Source organism: Delphinapterus leucas, chromosome 5 (assembly GCF_059928025.1).
Source record: "Delphinapterus leucas isolate spDelLeu-1000000601 "Yukka" chromosome 5, BTC_Dleu_Yukka2, whole genome shotgun sequence".
Taxonomy (NCBI): Eukaryota; Metazoa; Chordata; class Mammalia; order Artiodactyla; family Monodontidae; genus Delphinapterus; species Delphinapterus leucas.
The window spans coordinates 102,690,637-102,711,274 of NC_143133.1; the positions used below are offsets into that span (position 1 = coordinate 102,690,637).

Below are 20,638 nucleotides of genomic sequence, written 5' to 3' on the forward strand. Positions count from 1 at the left end.
CAGAATAATACATCCTTTATTCATGGACAGTGTAGATATTACCATACACACTCAACAGAAATGCTCTCTTTTGGTATAAGTAATATGGCCATGTTAGTACTATGGCACTGAGAATACATGATACTTTTTTATAGAAATTGTTCTGTCTATTAATGAGATAGATCACATATTTTTACTATTACAGATTGAGAGACATGACAACTGTGCCTATGACTACCTAGAAGTTCGAGATGGAACCAGTGAAAATAGTCCTTTAATAGGGCGTTTTTGTGGTTATGATAAACCTGAAGATATCAGATCTACCTCCAATACCTTGTGGATGAAGTTTGTTTCTGATGGAACTGTGAACAAAGCAGGGTTCGCTGCCAATTTTTTTAAAGGTAATTTGAAATCATTTAAAGTGGAAGCTTTTCTCTGTCAAGGATAAATGTGGTATTTATCTTTGAGTTAGGGGAGAAATAAAGTAATATTGAAGATTGACGCATGCACTATTCATAAAGATATTTTGATGGTTTTTGATGGAATAGTTTACTGGCTATAAAACTGGAATTTGGAGATTTGTAGCACAGGGTAGGAACTCCATTAGGATATTCTACCACCTGTTTTTTAGGAAATAGTCAAAATCCAGAAATATACAGACAAGAGGAAAATATTTGCAATACAATCAACAAAGGGTTCATAACCAGAAGGGGATTACTGATATATAGTTTATCAATTTATTTCCAGGTGGCAGCATCTAAACCATCCCTTAGAGAATAGAATTCTGTCACATTAGAAATAATGTATGGCCTCCTTAGTAGAACATTCTGATCCCTAAAATGTCTTTTTGACATTATTACTGATCAGCTTTAATTTTGAATTGTATAAGCAAATTTTAGTTTATTTTCATGTCCCATGTTTGGTGTGTATTCCTCAGGTAAAAAGAAAGCTATTTTAGTGCAAATAATAACATCAGATTTGTATTTTGAAAATTCATAGGCACTTAGGTTAAGTGTGTTATTATAGAATAAAATTCTTTTATGTGAAGAGAAAATAAATTTTCTCTATAATAATTTTTAAAGAATAAGTGATGGATTCAGTAGTGTATGTCAAAATTTAGTGTGAATAATATCTAGATATTTTCATTATTCAAAGAGCAATAATATAATTGATTTTTCCTGAGCATTACTTAGATGCTCACCATTTGAACCGAAAGGCAGAGAACCTTGGCACTTCTACTATATGTATTCCAAGTATTCATTAAATTGTTCATTTACATGGTTTAAATCTTCTCTATGTTATATTTTACAGTAGAAGAAACATATTATAAGAGTCTCTCTCGTGATGTTTGTGTATTTGCTTAACAAAATGCCTAGTCTTTGGATGATGCATAATTTCTCCAGAGAATATTGTTTGCTGTTTTCCTAACTCACAGTAGGTTATTCCTAAAGAGTGAGATTATGGAGTACCTTGTAATATGTGTTTTTTAAATAGTATATATTTTTCATATGTCTATTTCATATATATTTTCATGTTACCATATACAATTAAAATAGTTTCTGTTTACAAAAATATGGAATTATTGTATTTTCTGGATCAACATATCTATATAAAAAGCAGTGAATGTTTTCAATTTAAAGAGGTCTATTAAGTTTCATAGTTTTCCTTCTTTTTAATTTTTAGTCACCATATTTTATTTCTTAATAATGATATTACTTTAAAAGCATTTCTTCAGGCTACCTAGCAAACTATACAATGAAATGAACAGGTGAATCCATGTTTTTTCAGTAAGTTTTTCTATTCCATTCTGAAAAATCTCTAGGTTTTAATAATCCTCTTTAACTTTAAAGTCAGAAAAAAACATACTGTGTCTGAGATGAGGTGATCTTCAGTTGGACCAGTCCTTCTGGTTCTTACACAATTAGATTGCAGTGACATGGGTTCTTCTATGTCATCAGTCAAGGGCTTGCAAATTGTTCCTCTTCCTTCGTTGAAGAAATCAATTGTCTAATTGTCGCCATTTTTATAGAGGAAGACGAGTGTGCCAAGCCTGACCGTGGAGGCTGTGAGCAGCGTTGTCTGAACACACTGGGCAGTTACCAGTGCTCCTGTGAGCCTGGCTATGAGCTGGGACCTGACAAAAGGACCTGCGAAGGTGGGACCAGATTTGCACGTGGGTTTCCCTGCCTGAAACCCCTACCCATTTCCTTCTATCATGTAGTCTCATTCTCCTTCTCTTTTTATGCCTCCCTCTTATACTAGAATAAAATAGACACAGTTATGAAGAAAATACAGTATCTTTAAAACACAGGACATTGTATTCCAGATAATAATGAAGTTATGTGGCTGTTATTTCCACATGACTACTAAAAATAAGTACACTTTAGAAACTTACCAGATATGGTAAACCTGAGATTATAGGTAGTTTAAAAATATATTTATAAATATAGTAATATTTATATTAGTTAACATACATATCCACATATACATATGTATGCCTATATATGCAAAGGCAATTCAAGAGACCAGTTATTTTAGCTAACTCTTGACTCCCTAGGAATTAATTAGGAACTGTGTACAATATGTTCATTTCACTTAACTTGCTTTTGAAACCCTAACTTTCCTAATTTCACTATCAATAAGAAAGAGAGGTAACATAAATAGTACCTCTTTTAAATAGATCATCCTAAAGAGAAAGAAAACCAGTTGCTAAATGGAGTTTGGGAATAACAAATATGCTCTATTTACTATAGTTTACCTTGCCTTCTAGCTCAAGTAACTCCTTCCTTGTCTTGGAAACAAGTAACAAGTTCCTTGTCTTGGAAAAAAAAAAAGAGTTTGGGGAAATAAACAATTGATTTTGGTCTTAATACATCATGCTGTATTGTACTTTACATATACCTTTTTATTAATTCTCACAACAATCGTATGGTGTAGGTATTATTATACACACTTAAAATATAAGAAATCTGACCCCCAGGTTTCTTTATATTGCTCGCCCAACTTTGAAGCGATCTAAAGTGTAAAGCCATCATTTTCTTCGCTCCATATCTACAAAATAACACTTTATAAATTGGATTAGATGATTAAAATAGTTGTACTAAAGATTAAGGAATAGAGACTGCAGCTTTCTAGATTTTGAAAAATCCAGAAGATGGTTGAAATTTAATGCTGAGATGTTTGATTATCAATGGAAAGGTGCTAAGAAGGGGGTAGATTTATTAGGGGAAACCTCCCTTTTCTTTCTTTCTAGCGGCTTGCGGAGGACTTCTTACAAAACTGAATGGCACCATAACCACTCCAGGCTGGCCCAAGGAGTACCCTCCCAACAAACACTGCGTGTGGCAAGTGGTGGCACCAACACAGTACAGAATTTCTATGAAGTTTGAGTTTTTTGAATTGGAGGGCAATGAAGTAAGTGAATAATAAATATATTTTTTTATAAAGTATTTTAGGAATCCCTAAAGACAATCTGGTAAACTAAAAAAAAAAAAAAAAGAGAGAGAGAAGAAGAAAGGAAGGAAGAAGGAAGGGAGGGAGGAAGGAAGGAAAAAAGGAAGGGAGGAAGGAAAATTGCAGTAGTACAATAGTATAAATGCTGTAGTCTTTCTTTGCTCTATTTCTCATTTCTGCAACTGCTTATAATTCCTGCTGGCATTGGATGATATTTTAGACTGTCTCTGGGAGATTGAAAATTACCCCCCAGCATTTTCCTGATTTATTAAAGTACTATGAAAATATTAGGGTAACGTCACATAGATTTTTCTAGAAAAAATAAACCAACATTCACTTGTTGAGTCATAACGAAAATACTTTTTTGGGAAAACCTGGTATATTTCACTTGTGGAAATGGGTATATTTTCATTATATAAGTAGTTTTTCATTATGAGTATGCTTATGGTTCACAGATAAAGTGAGAAAGATAGAGAAGAAGAAAGAAGTATTTTTAACTTCAATAAAACATGTATTTAGTTGACACTATCTTCCCTTTGCCTTTATAGCTTACCATAGTAAACGTCCAGTTTTCTGTCTGGTGATCACTTTTAAACAAATGAAATCATTTATTTGAGAATTCCTGTGTGCTGGTACATACACACCAAATTCAAATGGAATGTCAGGCCTAGAGATGACAACTTTTAGAACTGTGTCTTGTGTGATCGGTCAACATTAAGTCCAGAGAAAATGTAATAAATGTTTGTTCTATTTCAGCTTTTCTACTTTCTTTTCTTTTCTCTAACTCCCACATCCTTACTCCCAACAACTTTTTTTTCCTGTGTTTATTTTTAAATGAATGAGATCCAAAAGTATGATAAAATTCACTCAAAAATTATTTTGTCTTTGATGTATATCTGTTGGACACTCACAGAGAGCTGAGAGAACAGAAATATAATGTATCTGTGCTCCTGGACAATAATTGTTGGTAATATTTGTGGGTTTTATACCGTAATTTTGTCTTTGTGTATGTATCTTTGCTTCTTCTTTTTTCCCCTCCCACTTATCCTTCTTTCTTTTAATCATTTTTTAAAATTCTATTTGTAGTAGTCAAGGCACTTCTATGGTTTTGAGTTAAAAAGAAGTGCAGACTTTTGTGTTGCTTAAAGAAAATTAAAATATGCAGTGTAATGCACTGATATTTCAGAGAATTGTACAATTTTAGAGCTCATTTTGAGATCTTCTTTACATCATGTAAGCTTTATGATGGAAAAAACTGCAATTTATACTTCTTACATAATTTATCCACATGAAACATCATTTTTCTTTAATAATTATCTTAAATTTGGGGAAATATTAAAATTAAGAATGTATTTTTATAGTAATCTTAAAACAGCTTTCATATGAGCAACACGTTTTGAAAATGGGAATCTCCCTGCCAGTTCTTCAATGTAATGTGAGCTTAGTATTGAATGGCTTCTACTTTCTCAGTTTCCCTAAAGCTGTTGGTTGTGGCAGAATGGCATTTTGATTCACTAATTGATAGATGTTCCTAAGAAGGATAAACGTTTATGTTTACGAGGAAGAAGGGTAGATGGTTTAAAATAAATGGGGCATTGTGTTTGAAAGCATTTTTCTCATGGTAGCAGTCTTTATTCATAGAAGGAGCCTTTAAAAACTCTGTAACATATCCTGGAATTCTTAAACTTATGATGAGGTTACTGTGTGGAATCCTATTAATAAAATTCTGTGCATTTTCATAGTTTAAAGTCTTGAATATTTAAAATAAAATCATGAGCAAAATCTCGACTTATAGAATACTGGGTTAAGTTATAACTTCATTGTTTTATTCATTTTACTGATATCTAAAAAGAAAGTCAATATCAAACAACTTTAGCTTCGGTAACATTATCCCATCTTGTGTCAGAGCCCTCTCTAAATAAAAGTTGCAGTTGTAACAAAGTAGATAGAAAACTTATTTCATTTTTCCTAGCAACATTTTGCTTATTTATCACCTAATTAATATCACAAGAGCCAGTAATTTGAGTTGACATATTGCAAAGTACACATCATGCCCAGAGTTCAATCATATGCTTTGTTAAACAATTATTCATCGCAGTTTTCCTTAAGTCTGTATTTTTTGGAAAATATGTATGCTGTAAATACATATATACAAGCATACATTTGTATATACATCTCTTGGGGCTATTCGGAGCAAAATTCTCTCATCTGTCTATCATGCCTTCTGCTTCATATTTGGACATTTTTCTTGATTTTTGGACCTGTTAAGTCCAGTTTGACTACCACAGGAGTAAAGAGGGAAAAACACAGTAAATTTAAAAAAAGTAAATGTCAATCATCTGATGCTCTCAAATCTGGTGATTACAGTAACCATGTTTATTTCTAGGTTTGCAAATACGATTATGTGGAGATTTGGAGTGGTCTTTCTTCTGAGTCTAAATTGCATGGCAAATTTTGTGGTGCTGAAGTGCCTGAAGTGATCACATCTCAGTTCAACAATATGAGAATTGAATTCAAATCTGACAATACTGTATCCAAGAAGGGTTTCAAAGCACATTTCTTCTCAGGTATCAGTATTCTCATGCTACATGTGTATATTACAGATTTTAAAGGTGGATTGGCTTAAATTGTATGCTATCCATTCTTCCCAGTTTTCTCTAAATGAACTTGGAGATACATAGAATGCATGAACATTTATCCTAGTTTAATACTTTTTTAAAATTGGGATATTAATAAGAATGGCCCTGATGAAATGCACCCCTCAAACACTTAGATCTTACATAAATTCTAATCAAATATTTCAAAGGCTAGTAAAAATAACACAAAATTATTATGGTAATATTTTCACACAGTGACTTTATAAGTAGATAGCGATAATGATACCAGACTTCCAAAAAGTGGCAGACTTTTTCAAAATTATCTTTGTCTTTGGAATATGTGGTCTCATTTTAGCAACATATTTTTTATTCTTACTGCTTAGCAACATGTTTATTATTCCTCTTCTTACTATTATATATTCATTCCTTTTATTAAGCAGACGTTAAAAATCATGCTTTACCTCATCATTATAGAAATGATTGCAGTAAGAGACCTAGAAATATGGAAATTATAATTTTACTAAAAATAATATATTATTGGATACATTTAGCAGTTGACATGTCTACATTTGGAATTTAATGTTTAGTTGAACCAACTCACATTAAAAATTCCCTCTTAAAGAGCTGAAGTTTGATTAAAGGTCCCTAAATTTTAAGAAACTAGATAGAAACATCAGTGAAATGCCCTTATTTTCCCAATTTCAAAATTGTTCCTTTTAAAAATATTACTCTGAAACTTCAAAATTAGATAAAATTGTAATGAGCCTTGCTAGATATAGCAATCTATTCTGCCTGAAAGACTGGCAAGCAATGTAAAGCAACTGAATTCCAATTATGTTTTAATATCAGGTAATTTAGATTGAGTTAATTCAAAGTCTATTTATTCCAGTCCCCATGTATTTAAGATTAATGAGATTTACAGTGCCTGGGGTTTGTTTGGGGCTTTCAGTGTAATTGAAATTAATGGTTCACAAGTTCCATTGAGGTCCAAGTCATATAGGAAAGTACATTTAAAATACAATGGATCTTGTCTCCCTTGTTCTCATTCCCTTCCTTCCCTCAGATTTAATTGCCTTTTAAAAGTTCTTCTCAGATATAGAAAACAAACTAGTGGTTATCAGTAAGGAGAGGGAAGGGGGAGAGAGGCAAGATAAGGGGAGGAGATTAAGAGGTAAAAACTATTATGTATAAAATAAATAAGCTGCAAGGATGTAATGTACAGGGAATATAGCCAATATTTTATAACTTTAAATGGAGTATAATCTATAAAAATATTGAATCACAATGTTGTTTACTTGAAACTAATACAACATTGTAAATTAACTATACCTCAATATAAATAAATAAATAAATAAATAATAAAAATCATTCTCAGGCATTCATTTAAGATTTGTTATTCAAAGTAGCATTTTAATATACTATTTTAATGAAAGGAAGACTTCCTTAGACTTTACTATTCTATAAATATTATGCAGTTTACAAATTTTAGGTGATCCAGTGTTTAGAGATAAGGCTTCTTATCTTAGAACCACCTAAATATTTATTTTAAAAATTAAAATTATAAGGTGAATAGGTTTTATTATATTATTAATATTCAGGATCCTATACTTTAATCACTCATTTTATTTAATAAAACTTTTTTAAAAAGATGCATGCTACATATACTGGTGACAAAGTATAAGTAAACTTAAAGTTCCCCAGAGTATTTAAAATTTGTTATCTGATATTTCTCTTCAGGCAAAACTTCCTAAATTCTAAAGACAGGTTATTAGTCTGTGTCTTTAGGACAATAATATTGTTAAGTAAACTGAACAATGAAGTTCAGGGAAAATTAAACCCCAAACTCTCATGTTGTAGCTATCATTCTGAGAACCTATTATGCAGGCATACATTATGTCTTTAATAATCAAAGTAAAACTGTAATATTCTAAGTGTTCAGTGTCACAAGGTATTTAACCCCAGTTCATCTTGGGTTCTGTTCTCTTAACCATAAGAGATGATCACATCCTTTGCAAATAGCATTAGTTATGTGTTATGTTCAACATTATCTGTGACCTGGAAAAAAATAGATATACTTTTAAATTCTTTATTAGATTATTATTTTGTAAAGTCCAAGATAATTAAGTATAAACATTCAGTGTTTTCTTTTTGATTCATTGAAAAGTCTTGGCAGTTTGTCAGATTCATATTTAAAATACTATAGTCCTGGATAATTAATTAGATCTATTTTACATTTAAATTCTTGAGAGTTTCTGCTAGTGGGGAAGATGTTTGCTCAGGAAAAGGGAAGATAAAAACATATTTGTTTTGTACAATAAAGAGATGGCAGTGTTACTTAATGTCCTGATTATGATCATCTTACCGAAACATAATTTACAAAAGATCACCCATTATAATATATAGATTCTATTCACATTGAAAATATCATTTTAGAGCTCTAATAATGCTATAAGTGTAATTGTGTGTTAAAAGTCAAATAACTCATCGTATCTATTAGAAAGTAAGCATGTAAATCATGGGGATATTGTATTTCACAAACAAAATTGAAGGATTATTTTATGTTAAAATTCACTCTTGGGGATTTGATAAAACATATTACTGCATTAATTGTGACAAATTATTTAGAAATAAATTTAGCATAGGAATCAAGAATTATTACAATGACTAATCTGTTTGCTCAGAAATTCAATTCTTGGGACTCTTTCATAAAGAAATATTTCAAAATCTGGAAGAAGGATTTTCAATATACTGTGATAGTGACAGAAATTTTAAACAACCTTCAAATGCACTGTGTGAGCTCTTCCATACCATAAGGATGGTTTAATGATTTCATGGTGTAAAAAGTTGTATATGATAAAATATTAATGGAAATCTAGATATAAAGCTATATGTGCACTGTGCATACAGCTAAGCACGTGGGTGGGAACAGATCTGAACGATGCTATTTAAAAATCCCAAGAATGTTTGTGTTAAGGTGAAAAGATAGTGCAGTGTAGTTTCTCCACAATTTTTCTCAGTTTTCATCTGATTTAAATATAAAAATAACTTTAAAAGGAAAACACACATCATATTTCTACCTATCTTTTACCCCAAATATTTTCTAGATTTGAAAACATTACCTAATAGACTTTGATCTTTGAGAGTGAAATTTTTAAATCCATCTATTTGTTAATTAGTTAATAAATATTAATACAAATTAATAATATTAATGCAAATGTTTTGAATGAGTTAAAGCTTCTAATTTTTATTTTTAGTTAATTTATAATATCTTATAGACAATTGAATAAATGTTTGCTGTATTGTGTATGTTAATCCAGAAACATTTGATGGAGACAAACTTTTTTTTTTAACATCTTTATTGGAGTATAACTGCTTTACAATGGTGTGTTAGTTTCTGCTGTATAACAAAGTGAATCAGCTTTACATATACATATATCCCAATATCTCCTCCCTCTTGTGTCTCCCTCTCACCCTGTCTGGAGACTTAATCTTAAGTGGTTCTGTTTATAACCAGTTTTCTAAAAAGTTTAGAAGTGATTATGAATTTATGAAAACATAATGAGAAATATACCATGTTTAGCTATTTTTTCAGCATACTTTTTCTCAGAAATATTATCAAGAAATTCAATTTAAAAAGAAACAATATTTATTATAAGTGATTTCATATATTTTGTAAAGGAAAGCTATTTAAAAATAACTTCTAGCTGTCTTGCAACTAAGTGATACATCAAGGAAGAAAAAACACAAGGAAATGTATTTAGATTTTTAATGAATATAATGAAATAAACTTTAGCATTATTTTAAAAACTACAATTATTTAATGAAATAATTATACTGAGATTTTACTTATTTTTGCACATAGCCTCTGATTTTAAATAAGCACTTTATAGACCTAAGAAATGGAATTGGAAGAATGACACTAAGAACTTATTAGCAAAATAATTAATACAGATTTCTGTCACTTCCATGCACATCAAAGCAAGAAACCATCACATAAATTCTTATTTAATGTCTTAAATTAGTCATGAAAAATGCTGTAGCTTGAAAATCTAGAAGTGATTGGTTTATACAGCAGAATATCCACAAGCTCCTCTATAAAAATTAGTGTCATATAGTTCTGATATTAAGGGTATGTTATGAAGCAATATAATGAAATAATATGAAAGTAAATAAGGAAATTACAACTATAAAAATAAGGCTATTTGAACATGATGTAAAATTACATGTCTATTAAATTTTTTATGTAATTCAGAATATAATGGCATAGGCATTTTCTAGAAGAGATCTGGTTCAACAATATAATACTGCTATTTTCTTGGAATGAATGAGGTTTGTTTATAGATTAACAATAATTACTTTACTTTTATGATAGTAAAACCAAACTTAATTTTATGTGATGTTATATTTGAACACAAGTATACAAATCTGCATAAGTATACATGATATAGTTTACTTATTTTAAGTGATTAAGCAAAATTAACTGTATTCTACTCAGAACAAAATTATTTTTCTTTAAATAGGTTAAACTTAAAGGAAATTTTAGTAGGATTTTATGCATGTAAAAGCAGCAACATTTGGGAAACTGGACTTTTAATTTAATCACACTGTTCATTATTTGGGAATAATGTAACAAATAACTTCAGGCAGTGAGAGCTGCGCATAGACATTCCACCTTCTTTAGGCAACCTGGTAGTGGTGAAAAGACTCAATGATGACTTGAAGGATAACCTCATTAAATGGCAGTCCCCCTCACGGGTAACTTAATGGGAACGTGATCCTTTCCTGATGGACCCAGTGACCTGCACAGTAGCAGAAATGCAGTAAAACCCAGATTTCTTGATTCCCAGTTTATTTCTGTCTGTAACAAATATAGGAGTCAGATAAAATGATTTGTGTGATATTTCTACCTCTGTATTCAAGTGATTTCAACTGACCTGTTCCTCGTCTTATCTACCTTTCAGTGTTTATAGATATTTCTTTACATTGTTCCTCCTGTACACCATTTCTTTCATGGAATGGTCATAGGTATTTTTAGAATAAATTCAACCTGATATTATTCTAACAAAACATTAAATTTTAGCGTGATTAATTTCAAATAGAGCTCTCCTATGATTCTGAATTCTGTTCCAAGTTTCATGATAAATGATATTTAAATATTTGCATGTTTTAGAAAGATCAAATTGTCTGTCATTGCTCTCAGTAGAGCTTATCAGAGGTCTTTTGAAGGTGATTATTTTTTCAACAGTTTTGTGTTGAAACCTGTGTGTGTCTTGTATGCGTGCACACATGCATGGGGTGTATGTGTGTATGCATGAATGTGTGTGATCTGTTTATTTTATATTTGAGCATTTATTGTAAGTATATCTGCTCATGTGTTTCTGTTCTGGTGCGTGGACCCTTTACTTCTTTTTCCTACAGACAAGGAAGATTTCTGCAAAGAGAAAATTTTTATTTTTGAATCTTGCAAGAACTTGATACAGGTTGCCACTTCAGTCCCATCCAGTATGTATTATTCATAGACTAATGGCCTCTGATAGTCTCAAGGATACTCTGCAGGCCTCTGATGGGAAAATGCCACTTCCTTTTTCCATAATAACGGACCTTTCCTTCATCTAGCATGAAGGAATGGAAATCAGATATGTCCATTCCGAAGAAGGAGGCTAATTTCCACCTGCAAAGATTAAATGTTTTGATTTCTACTCAATAAAATGTTTGTTTCTCTTACTAATAAAAACTATTTTTTAAATTCCATGCCTATAGTATGAAAATGTTAGAAAATTTCAAATGAATCATTGATAGAATTCTCAATTATTGAATTTGTTATGCAGACTTTCTGAGAAATTTTTAAAACTCTGCAACCTCCTTCCTTCTCTCTTTCTTTGGATTTTCATTGTTCAAAATATTAGTAGTTTGTGTCCTAAGAGGAGAAAAGGAAAGAAAGTGAAAACAGAATTATATTTGCTAATAGTTTTTTTTCCTCAAATTTGATGACCTTTTATAATAAGTTCAGAATATATTTGTGGAACTCATCTTTTATGATATTAAGTTAAATAAATAGCTTTCTTTGTGTGATATTAAAAAGTCTGGATAATTCCAAGTATTCCGATGTTTACTAAAATTTTGTCTTTTCATATTGACTAAGCACAATTTTAAATGCTACTTTGCTGGGGATGATGACTTTTATCTGCTGCTTTTAATTTCTATTTTGATTTGTCCAATTTTGAATTTTAGCTAAGCTTTAGATTAACCTATACATATATTCTAGCAGTGTATTTGATAACTCAATTTTAATGTGACATCACTTGTATTAAGAAATGTTTGATGCAGGGAAGAAGACAGGAAACATTTATCAACTGGAACACTGAAAAATAATAGATACTTAGACAATATGACTATATAAAATCTTCATGCTCCTCCTCCTCTTCTTCCTCATTTTATTCTTCTTCCTCTAAAAATTATTTTTCCAGCACAATAGAAATAGGAAAAACTGGCTACAAAACACTACTATTCAAATATGAATGGTTTCACTTTCAACTTTATTTCTCTTTACTTACTATTACTGCAAGTCAGATTATGTTCTATCAGATCTAAAGAAAATAACTCTCCTTACAAATATCACCTAGCAACATGAGATTTCCACTAGAATGAAGTTTAAATGTTAGAAATATTTTATGTTTTGGAATTGTTTTCATTATAAAATGACTGTAGGTTTAAAAATTCAGCAATACTAACTTGTGTTCTTTCTTTTAACATTTTTATATCTCTCATGTATGGTAGTCTAAACAGATCCAAATAAAAGGATGACTCAGGCAGTCCCTGCCCTGATAGGTTTGTCACTGAGCAACCTGGTTACCAGTCAATTGCAAATGTGAACTAATTTTTTCTAAACTTCTTTACTTACAATTCTTACATTTCCAAACAACCCTCAAAAATCTGACCTTGAGTACAACTAAAGTTCACTATATCAGGTTTTAAGTATACCAAGCAAACATTAGATAAATATTTTTATAGGAAATATGTGTCTATTTCAGAGTAATTCTAGCACCAGAAATTTTTTAATTGGCTCTTTCCTTTTAACAATGATGAAGTGTATTTCTGCATCAACTCATGAAGAAGTATTTTTCCAAAGCATCTTAAGAGCCCCTGGAAAGGTGTGTTAAAATAGTAAATTTAAATCATCTACTGCTTGACTGTCTAAATTAGGAAATGCAGGTAGCTGACAGCATGGTAGTAGGAAGTATGGTTCACCATTCACCCATTCTGCACAGGTCATTCACAACTTACCACATGTAATTTTCACTGTTGATACAATTAAGGTAATGGGACTTCCAAATTATGAATTTCTCTAAAATTAATTTTACAAGGCTAATTCTCTATTAATTTCTGGTTTCTTATATATTTTGATGTTTGATGTTCTCTTAGAGATAAATTTTCTTTATTCTGTGCTTTTTTTCTCCTCTGCTTAGCCTCCATAGTAAGTATTAAAAGTGTAATGGAAGTGTTAACGATAGGTAGAGAACACATAAATTGCAGATATATTGATCCTGATATATTCTTTAGAACTTTGGGACTGCCTGTATGTATATGGAATATTCTTATATTGCCAATGCATGAATTGGCAATATAAGACATAGCATATATGTGCTATGTCGTGTTATCAGTCTACAAAATGGGAAAAAATAGTTGCATTCATAAAAATTACTATCAGATCCTTGGATAAAAATGTCTTTCCTAAACCCATCTCCATAGGGGGAATATTGATTTGATTACAAAGGCAAAAATAACATTTGCTATTTGTGTGCCACCATGAGCTCACAAATTCTCACTAGAAAAATCAGTTCACAGTATAAATTTTGAATTCAGCCTGACCTTTGATGTGACTGTCGTGCGTCCTTTCTGTTCTCTGTGCTATGGCGATGGGGAAGGTCTGAGTGATGTGTCATCATAAGTATGTTTCAGGAGCAGAGGCCAGTATTTACTTTAAAGGACAAGCCAGTCATGGAATGACAGCTAAGCAACATAATATGGTGGCTGATGCCTCTCACTGAATTGACTGTCTGCTAATATAGTTGGGATTTTTTCCCTGTAGTGAATTTGTTGTCTATTTCTTAAAGCTCGTATTTCCTATTCTGACCTTTACTTCTAGCACACTAAAAGCCTTTTTACAGAATTACTTATTAATAAACTGGTCTGCTAGAGGAGATTAGTTTAAAATATATAAATTGTTTCTTTTTAAGGATAGTCTAATGATGCCTTATTCTGTCTTGAAATATTATAAAATGTTCAGATTTATTAATGCTAAGCATAACTGCAAAGTTAATGAAAAAAATCAACTACAGTAATTATACTGAGTGATTTTTACAAAACGATTACACACAAATCTTGGAAATGTGTTTAGCCTCTGCCTATACACCATGGTTAATATAGTGAAGGATTTCCCTCCACTTAAATGCCATGATTTGCATTTAATCAAACTACTCACAATTTTTAATTTATTTTAAAAATTGGCTATAAATGTTTAGGATTAGTTGGAAAAATATTCTTTCATTTCCTTTACCCTACTCAAAACTTCTCCAGCATAGGAATGAAAGAGGACTACATGTTGTCACCCTGGTGCAAATGATCTTGGAAACAATTCATGGCACAAGGCTCCAAGATAAAGAAGGAGTGGGTAGAACTAAGACACTATAAATTTTTTGATTTTTTTTGTTTGTTTTATGTTGAGAACACGGAAAGCTGTGACTTAGTTTACCCTTTGCCAGTGTTAACCACAACTAAATGACTCTCCTTTGATATCCTTTGTTTTTAAAGCTACTTACTTATCTATGGGGTTATCTCTTTGCTAGACAAAGATGAGTGCTCTAAGGATAATGGCGGGTGCCAACATGAGTGTGTCAACACAATGGGAAGCTACATGTGTCAGTGCCGTAATGGATTTGTGCTGCATGAAAATAAACATGATTGCAAGGAAGGTATGAAAGAAGTGTTCTTTTTTTGACAACATCTAGAATTTCATGCAGTTTGGGTAAAGCAGTCCTTCCAGGTAGAGTTAATCATATCAATGAGTGTTAAATGTTAACTGTTCAAATGTCAAAAATAAAAATACATGCAGTGTTCAAAGATCCAAGTCATACTATTGGAAACCTTGTATTACCTAAAGGTACTGCACTTCATATATGGTTGGAATTAGAATAACTTTGTATAACAGACATAGAAGCTGCTGTGATGCCATCTGGCAGCCAGAAAGGCACTACATTATCCCTCAGTCTTCACAGAACAGACCTTACAACTATCTCCATATTTAAACTTAACTTCTGCTAAATGTTTTACATTTGGTTCAATTTCCCTCCCCAAAATATCTCATATATGTGCTACATGAGTGATGTCACTTTAAATACCAGGAGTATCAAATTCAAATGCCTACCAGAAGAAAGACATTTGAAAATACTGTGCCATTTAGAGTTTTAAGTCATGGTTTTGCCCCCTCCCCAGCACACACACACACAGAAGCATCCTAGTAACTCAATATTAGCCTACCAGTTTTTGGTCCCAAATTCTTACCATATTCCAAGATTTTATAAAGATAATTATCTTAATCTCCTGAGCCAATATGAGCTACATGGGAACAAGAAATAGTTATTCAGGTCTTATTTCGTCCTTTGTGGGTCTGCCCCTGAATTTTCCATTTAACTTGGATTTATTACTAAGGCAGGTTTCATAACTAGTCATTAGAACATGTAGAGTGGTGGGTGCCTGACTAGAACCACAGGTAGATAGCACTTCTTTGTATTCACATTCCAATAGTACAGAATACCCTGAATTGACCCTTGTTCCATTCAGTTCCATTCAAATATGGTCATATGTCACATTTTTTTCCTCTTTATTTCACAGAGTTAATGACATTGCCCAGAATCATATGCAAGTAGGATTTTTTTCTCTTTTAATTTTCATGTATGAGCATAAACCAATGAGATTGTGATATGTGTAACTTGGTAAAGTATTCTGATAAATCAATAGGCTGGGGAATAGGCCCAGTTATTTTGAAATATGGAAGGTAATTCAGAAAAAAAAAAAGAGAGAGCTTTTCAGAGTATGCATGTAGCCTGTGACTCACAGGTAGCACATAAATTTAGATATCCAAAGTCTCTCTTCATTAGAGTAAATATTTTCAAGAAAGGACTTCTTTTTAAATGGAACTGTATCCAGGCACCCCTAATAAAGTTCATCTTTACTGTTAGTAAAGGGGATGGATTTTCTTTCACCACCGTTATAGTACAGGTGCCTTATACAGTTTAGCAGTGAGCCTCTTGGCTTTGTCTTATAAACTAAACTATTTGCCAGATCTGGGAGATTCCACACTTCATATGGCCAAGGCAAGGACAGGGATAATGGGATTTAGGAAACCTTGTCAAGACAGGATCCAGACTTTAAGACTACTGTCTTGCTGCATGACCCTATATTGTTTGAAAGGAGCTAAATTTCACCCTTTTTTTTGTGTTCCTTGGTTAAGAATCCAAATCTCCCTGTGGAAACCCGGCACAGTTAAAGCAAAGGTCTAGTCGGAGAGCATGTGCCAACAGCACAGTAATGTCAGTCATTTTATCCTTACTGTGCAGCCCTGTAGTGCAACAAATGTTTTTTCCATATAGTAGAGTATTTCCCCAGAGATTTCTTGGAAAATTTCACAGAATTAATTGTATTTTAGAATGGGTTACACAATACATAACAAATAATTTCCAGCCTAAGCCAGGATGTGCAGGGTGACACTTCATAAATTATATAGATAGAATACAGTCTGAGGATATTACATGCTTTTGAAGTTTGAAATTAACAATATTGGATGGTCCCCTCCAAGATGAAGTTGTTTAAATTGTAAGACCTAAAAGAAATTTCATGTTAATTGAATGACATTTTTTTTAATTAATTCAGAAGCTAGTAGCTGTTTACATATTTTTCCCCTTAGTGCTTCATTTCACTGTGATGAAATGACAGATAATTTACTTAAGCAGCTAAAATTATGGTTTAAGTATTCAAGTGTATACTTTAACAAAGAGAGAGAGAAAATGTAAAGACATGTTTCATAAAGTGGCTTAGTGATACTAGTTAGCTATAAATGATGTTTCTGTTAATAGGAAGAAAATAACTGAAAATGACATAGTCATTTTTGTTGTGGCATTGCATTAAATATTTTGCACATACCAAGAGTTGATATCTTTGATTGTCAATAATGTTGCTCTGTTAAAATCTAAACTTTTAGATCCAGATCCAGCAGTTAAAAAGATCCAGCAGTTAAAAAGAGTTCATTTTCTTGTAGACATTTATTTAATTCATTGTAAACACAATTTCATGTGAACCCAAAAACAAACATTTTCTGATTATGATAATGATTATGCAACAGGTTTACCAAAGCAGATAAATATGATACTGGAGACTAGAGTGATGATTAGTTATTGAGGAAAATCTTTCATCAGGATAGTGTGTAAACAGGCTACTTCCTTGCTGGCCCAATTCTGGGCTAGATTTCCACACTAATTGATTTTATCATTATTGGCACAGCTGAGTGTGAACAGAAGATTCACAGTCCAAGTGGCTTCATCACTAGTCCCAACTGGCCAGACAAGTACCCAAGCAGGAAAGAATGCACATGGGAAATCAGTGCAACTCCTGGTCATCGAGTAAAATTAGTAAGTGAGCGCACTGTTCTTTTTTCTGTTAAGCTGCCTGCCCGTATCTTGCACAGCTAGTGCATGGAAATAAAATAAATAAAATGAATGTTTATTTAATTGAATTGAATTAGTAGGCAGATGGGAAAGACTTTCTTTCTTATGTTTTCCTACTAACGCTAAATAAATTCCTGATTTCCTAGATCAAGGTGATAGTAATGGTAGCCATGTAGTTCTTGTACAGTCTTCTTATCCTGGATGGGATGCTTTAAAAGGCATTACCAAAATTACTACAAAACAATATGTTCTACTTCCTAATATGTTATTGAAATAATGTTTCCAAATGGAGATATAAATGAAGGAACAAAAATATCAGAAATTCAGCAAGAAAGCAATAAGTATTCACTTCAATGCAGCATAGTAAATTCTATCAGTTGTGTCAATTCTATATGACTCATATACAAAGCATATGTATTTTTATAATAAAACTAATTTTGTCTTATGGTTTATGGAATATTATTTTTGCATAATGTAGTTGCCCTCTTTAGATGAGTACCGTTATCATTAGACTTCTTCCAAATTCAAATATGAATGTAATATATGTCCTCTCTCCTGTATTCTATGAACCTTGCATTCTGTCCTGGTCATCTGACAGTACATCTTAAATTTCATTATAGGCTACAGAATACTTGAAGAGTATACTTTAAAGAAATAGAATCATAGGAATATAGAAATTTTAACAATTTTCTGAAATATGCTGTTGTCAAAAGCAGGAAGGAATGCCAACTAACAAAGTTCAGGACAGTCTAACAAGAACCATAACAAAGGACAAGAAATTGTCTTGAGAATGAGGCTACCAGTCCACTGTAGCTTACTGGACCAGTCCAGTTAATTTTGAAAGTCTGTTTGAACCCTTTCCTTCAGTGGGTTTTTTTGGCCAATAAAGACCTCTTATTCATATGCAACATAATAATAATGTTATTAGAGACTGTCACTGAGATATTCATATTCCTATTATGGAGTTCCTTCCAATCACCGTATTTGTAAGATATCAGTATATGACTTTTTGAAAAGAGACATCAATTCATTTCAGCCACTCTTTGGAAGGATGCTAGGTGCTAAGATAACAGCACTGTAGGATTTGATTGCTTTCCAGTCCTGTTGAAGACCCTGACTGAGATGATCACTCTCTGAAGCTTATGGGCTGAGATGCAAAGGCTGCATTCTTTTCCGCAGTGCAATATCTAAGGCAGTTGGGAAAATGGATTTTCCTGAAGACTTTTGTGTGTGTGTGTACATCCAAGTTTCATCTGGTATCATATTCCTTCTCCCTGAAGAATTTCTTTTTATATTGTGTGTAGAGTAAGTCTGTGCAGAGTATGTCTTTTATACCCAAAGATATTTTCATTGGGTATAAAATTCTAAGATAGCAATTTTGTTTTCTCAGCTACACTTTAAATACCTGACTCCACTACTTTCTGTCCTTCATGGTTTTTAATGTCTGTGGTAAATCTTAATTTTATTCCTGTGGAAATAATTATTCTTTTCTCTGATGGCTGCCTTCAACATTTTTTTATCAGCACTTTGAATATAATGTATCTGGGAGTGTGTGTGTGTGTGTGTGTGTGTGTGTGTGTGTGTCCGTCTGTCTATCTGTTTAGTAATTTATCCTTCTGAGAAATCTTTGAATTTCTTGCATCTATGTTGTGATGACTGCCATGAATTTTTGAAAACTCTTGACCATTATTTCTTGACAAACTCCTCCTGCATTATTGTCTCTCTTCTTCTGGGATTCAAATTACACATATGTGAGATTGCTTCATACTATCCCATAACTCTTGAATTCTGTTATTTTTTTGCCACTCTTTTTGTTTTTAAGCTTGGGTTATTTCTATGGGCCGATCTTCAAGTTCAATGATTGTCTATTCAGTTGTCTTAAGTCTACTTATGAGTTTGACAGAGGTATTCTTTATCTCCCTTATCATGTTTTTTTATTTCTTGAATTTCCATTTGATTTTTTAGTAGAGTTCCTGTGTATTAGTCTGCTTAGGTGGCCATAACAAAATACCACAAACTGAGTGGCTAAAACAACAAAAATGTATTTTCTCACAGATCTGGAGGCTAGATGTTCAATATCAAGGGACTGTGGGGACTGGTGTCTGGTGAGGCCCCTTTTCCTGACTTGTAGATGGCTGCTTTATCACTGTGTCCTCACTTGGCCTTTCCTCTGTGGGTACATATGGAGAGAGAGAGACAGAGAGAGAGAGTGCATGCTCTGGTGTCTCTTCATCTTCTTATAAGGACATTAGCCCTGTGGGATCTGGCCTCACCCTTATGACCTCATTTAACCTTGATTACCTCCTTAAAGGACCTGTCTCCTAATGCAATCACATTGAGTTTAGGGCTTCAATGCATGTGTTTGGCCAGGATGCACAATTCAATTCATAACACCATCTCTGCTGAAATTTCTCATTTGATAGATTAAACATAGGGATCGTGTTTGAGTCTGCTCTGTTGATTATTTTCTCTATTAACACTGTGCTTTTCTTCTTGCCTTTTTGTGTGTCATGTAATTTTTGATTAAACATCAGACATTTTGTGTTTAACAGTAGAGACTTTATGTCTGGAAATGGTTACATCTCTTCTGTTAGGCTGTTAGTGAATGTGTGTATATGGGAAGGGATGTTGTTGAGTGAATATAGTCAGTAATTAGCTGAGTTTGGGTTGTCTTGTTCCTATGATTACCTTCAGTGAACCATTGGCTTTAATTCCTTTCTCTTAGATTGAAGGCTGGAATTTCAGATGCATTTTCTCAATGTTTCTCCTTTACCTTTAGCTTCTGCTTTCATCTCTATCACAAATTGTATCCCTCTTCACACTTTTTTCCCTCAACCAGTGATAGACTGCAGTTACACACTGCTTGGTGCTTGGTAGTCTGGTGGTGAG

At 32.4% G+C, this 20,638-nt stretch overlaps 1 protein-coding gene across 1 annotated transcript in view; it reads left to right on the forward strand.

Moving 5' to 3' along the window:
- Nucleotides 1-20,638, forward strand: part of TLL1 (tolloid like 1) — a 64,448-nt gene that overhangs the window by 13,053 nt on the left and 30,757 nt on the right. Inside the window, exons 4-9 of the mRNA XM_022561650.3 lie at nt 185-380; nt 2,009-2,134; nt 3,233-3,393; nt 5,819-5,999; nt 14,876-15,001; nt 17,586-17,713. Coding sequence (XP_022417358.3) covers nt 185-380; nt 2,009-2,134; nt 3,233-3,393; nt 5,819-5,999; nt 14,876-15,001; nt 17,586-17,713 — 918 coding nt within the window. The remainder of the gene's footprint in view (nt 1-184; nt 381-2,008; nt 2,135-3,232; nt 3,394-5,818; nt 6,000-14,875; nt 15,002-17,585; nt 17,714-20,638) is intronic.